Consider the following 2,311-nt stretch of genomic DNA (forward strand, 5'->3'; position numbering starts at 1 on the left):
CTTTATGGGTAGGACTGATCAATCATAGACGACTTTGGCACCGAAAACGGACAACGGAACAGAATCTCGATCTACAGACCACGAACTTTGGCGTTGACGACTCACGCTTGATTAGGACACGATTTGGAAGGGGACCTCTACAGGGTGGATAGTAAAACCAGCTATGGATCACGTAACTGTCAGGTTTTCTTAATTTCCACCATTTTCTTTAACGATTAGTTTTTTCGCTTGAGACATATTTTGAACCTATATTGGGGGGGGGTATTATATTATAGTATATATTATTATTATTATATTTATTGTTAAGTATCATTGTTATACGATAACGTGGATTTTACGGGATTTTTGTTTATTGAAAATATTATTATGGGATTTAACTAGCTTTGTTACCTATTTAACGTTAAGATTATGTCTGTGAACCTTAAGTGATATCACCACAGGTATATAAATCCGAAGTAGGGATCAATGTGTATTTATTTTACTTTTTTTACTGAATGTAAATAATCGTCAACTCAGGGTATATAAGTGATAGATCTTTAACTCCATGTTCGACTCTATATTTGATGACAGTCGTATTTTGTAGGTGAATCATTAAATTGGAGCTTATCTGATTTCGCCTCACATTTATTTTACTCTACCCAGGTCCGTTGCAGGAGGTTGATTCGAAAACAAGTGTAACTATTGTCATATTTTTAGTATCTGTTCAAGTAACCAAAATTTACTGTTTTGGATACCTTAGGTAATCATAGGGACCTTCTGACCAGGTAGCAGTTATAGTTTAGGTCAGTGGCGCCCACTTTCTTATTTAGAGAAATTAAATATTGTAATAGTTCGTTGCGAACCACCCCTCTCCGGCTAAATCTGAGCTAAGCCGAAGCAAACACTTGCTGCGGTCCAAGACTTAAAAATAAAATTGTAATAGGTAGCTTGTGGTACCGTAACAATGGGTACGGCGGGGTGGGTGAGGAGCCACGAATCTATTGCATCATTGTAAAAGTTCTTAAAAGAGTAAAATACTGCTTTGTCTAAAGACTGCAACTTGTTACTCGTATGTGGCGGGAAAGTTAAGATAATGATTCCATTGTTTTTTGCCTTTTCCGCTATCTCCAAGGACACATGTGATTCGTGGTTATCATATATTAATAGGCATGGCCTTTCTTTTGTCACACCAGTATGTTTAATAAAGTGGTCTAACACCTCAACAAACAGTTCGGCTGTCATCCACCCACTTGGATTTGCTAGTCCTAATGTGCCTGGGGGCGCGCCATTTAACATATGAGGGACAAACTTCTTTCGGGGAAAAATAATTATCGGCGGTAGAAAAGTTCCGTTTGCTCTAATTATAGCACAAGTAGTGGCTAGTAATCCTCTTTCGGCACTTGTGCACTGGTTCAACTGTTTCACCCCTTTTTGTGTAACTACTTTATGTGGACGCTGTACAGTCGTAGTAGCAGTTTCGTCCAAATTATAAATTTGAATTTCCTGAACAACTTCTAGGTTATCTTCATATATTTTCTGAAGCTGTAGGAAAAACCTTTCGACATTAGGTTTTGTAAAAGAAGTAAGCCTCGATAAAGAGCAAGCTTCTGGCTTTCTAATAATTAAGGACCTAGTTCTTTTAATAAAAGCTCTTAGCCAATCCTTACTCGCACACTTATTCCTTCTCCAGGTATCTGGCATATTAATATTGTTTCTGACCGCCATTTCATATGCCAGCTCTCTTACTTTTTGAGTATTTAACCCAAATTCCATTTTGCTACAGGTCTTTATATATTCAGATAAAGATCTTTCCTGTTCGGTGCTAAATATTAATCTAACAGCATAATTCGGCTCCATTTTAGTATTAGGGTCATTTCGTTCCTTTAGTACATAACGCCTTACTGTGACAAAATTTACATCAAACATATCTGCAGCAATGCGAAGGGAAGTCCCATTTATTTTGACCTCTTGGACTGCTGCGGTCATTTGATCGCCTGTAAATTTAGCTCTTGTTCGCTCCTTCTTCTTCCTTACCATGGTTACCTACAACCAAAAATTCCACGGCCAGAAAGACACAAGGTGGTACACAATGAAACATGTTTCATTGTGTACCACCACCCTATGTTTCAATGTGTACCACTACGCATTTTTTTTTTAATTGGATGTAAATCTAAGACAAGAACATTTTTGGACAAAATATTTTATAGGTTAAGAAATGCATACTCTAATTATTCATAACAAATATAAACGGATACTAAAACTGCTTAATTGTAAATAACATACCTTTTTATATTGGCTTCTTTTTTTACTTTAAGACACAAAAAACACAAAT

At 36.6% G+C, this 2,311-nt stretch overlaps 1 protein-coding gene across 1 annotated transcript; it reads right to left on the bottom strand.

Annotated features, from left to right (window-relative positions):
- Window positions 1-855: 855 nt before the first annotated feature.
- LOC108916720 lies at window positions 856-2,016 on the bottom strand. Its single transcript, XM_018723012.1, has one exon. The coding sequence runs from the start codon at window positions 2,014-2,016 to the stop codon at window positions 856-858; it is 1,161 nt and encodes a 386-aa protein (XP_018578528.1).
- Window positions 2,017-2,311: the final 295 nt, after the last annotated feature.

This window comes from Anoplophora glabripennis, unplaced genomic scaffold (assembly GCF_000390285.2).
Source record: "Anoplophora glabripennis isolate ALB-LARVAE unplaced genomic scaffold, Agla_2.0 scaffold4683, whole genome shotgun sequence".
In the NCBI taxonomy this organism is placed as follows: domain Eukaryota; kingdom Metazoa; phylum Arthropoda; class Insecta; order Coleoptera; family Cerambycidae; genus Anoplophora; species Anoplophora glabripennis.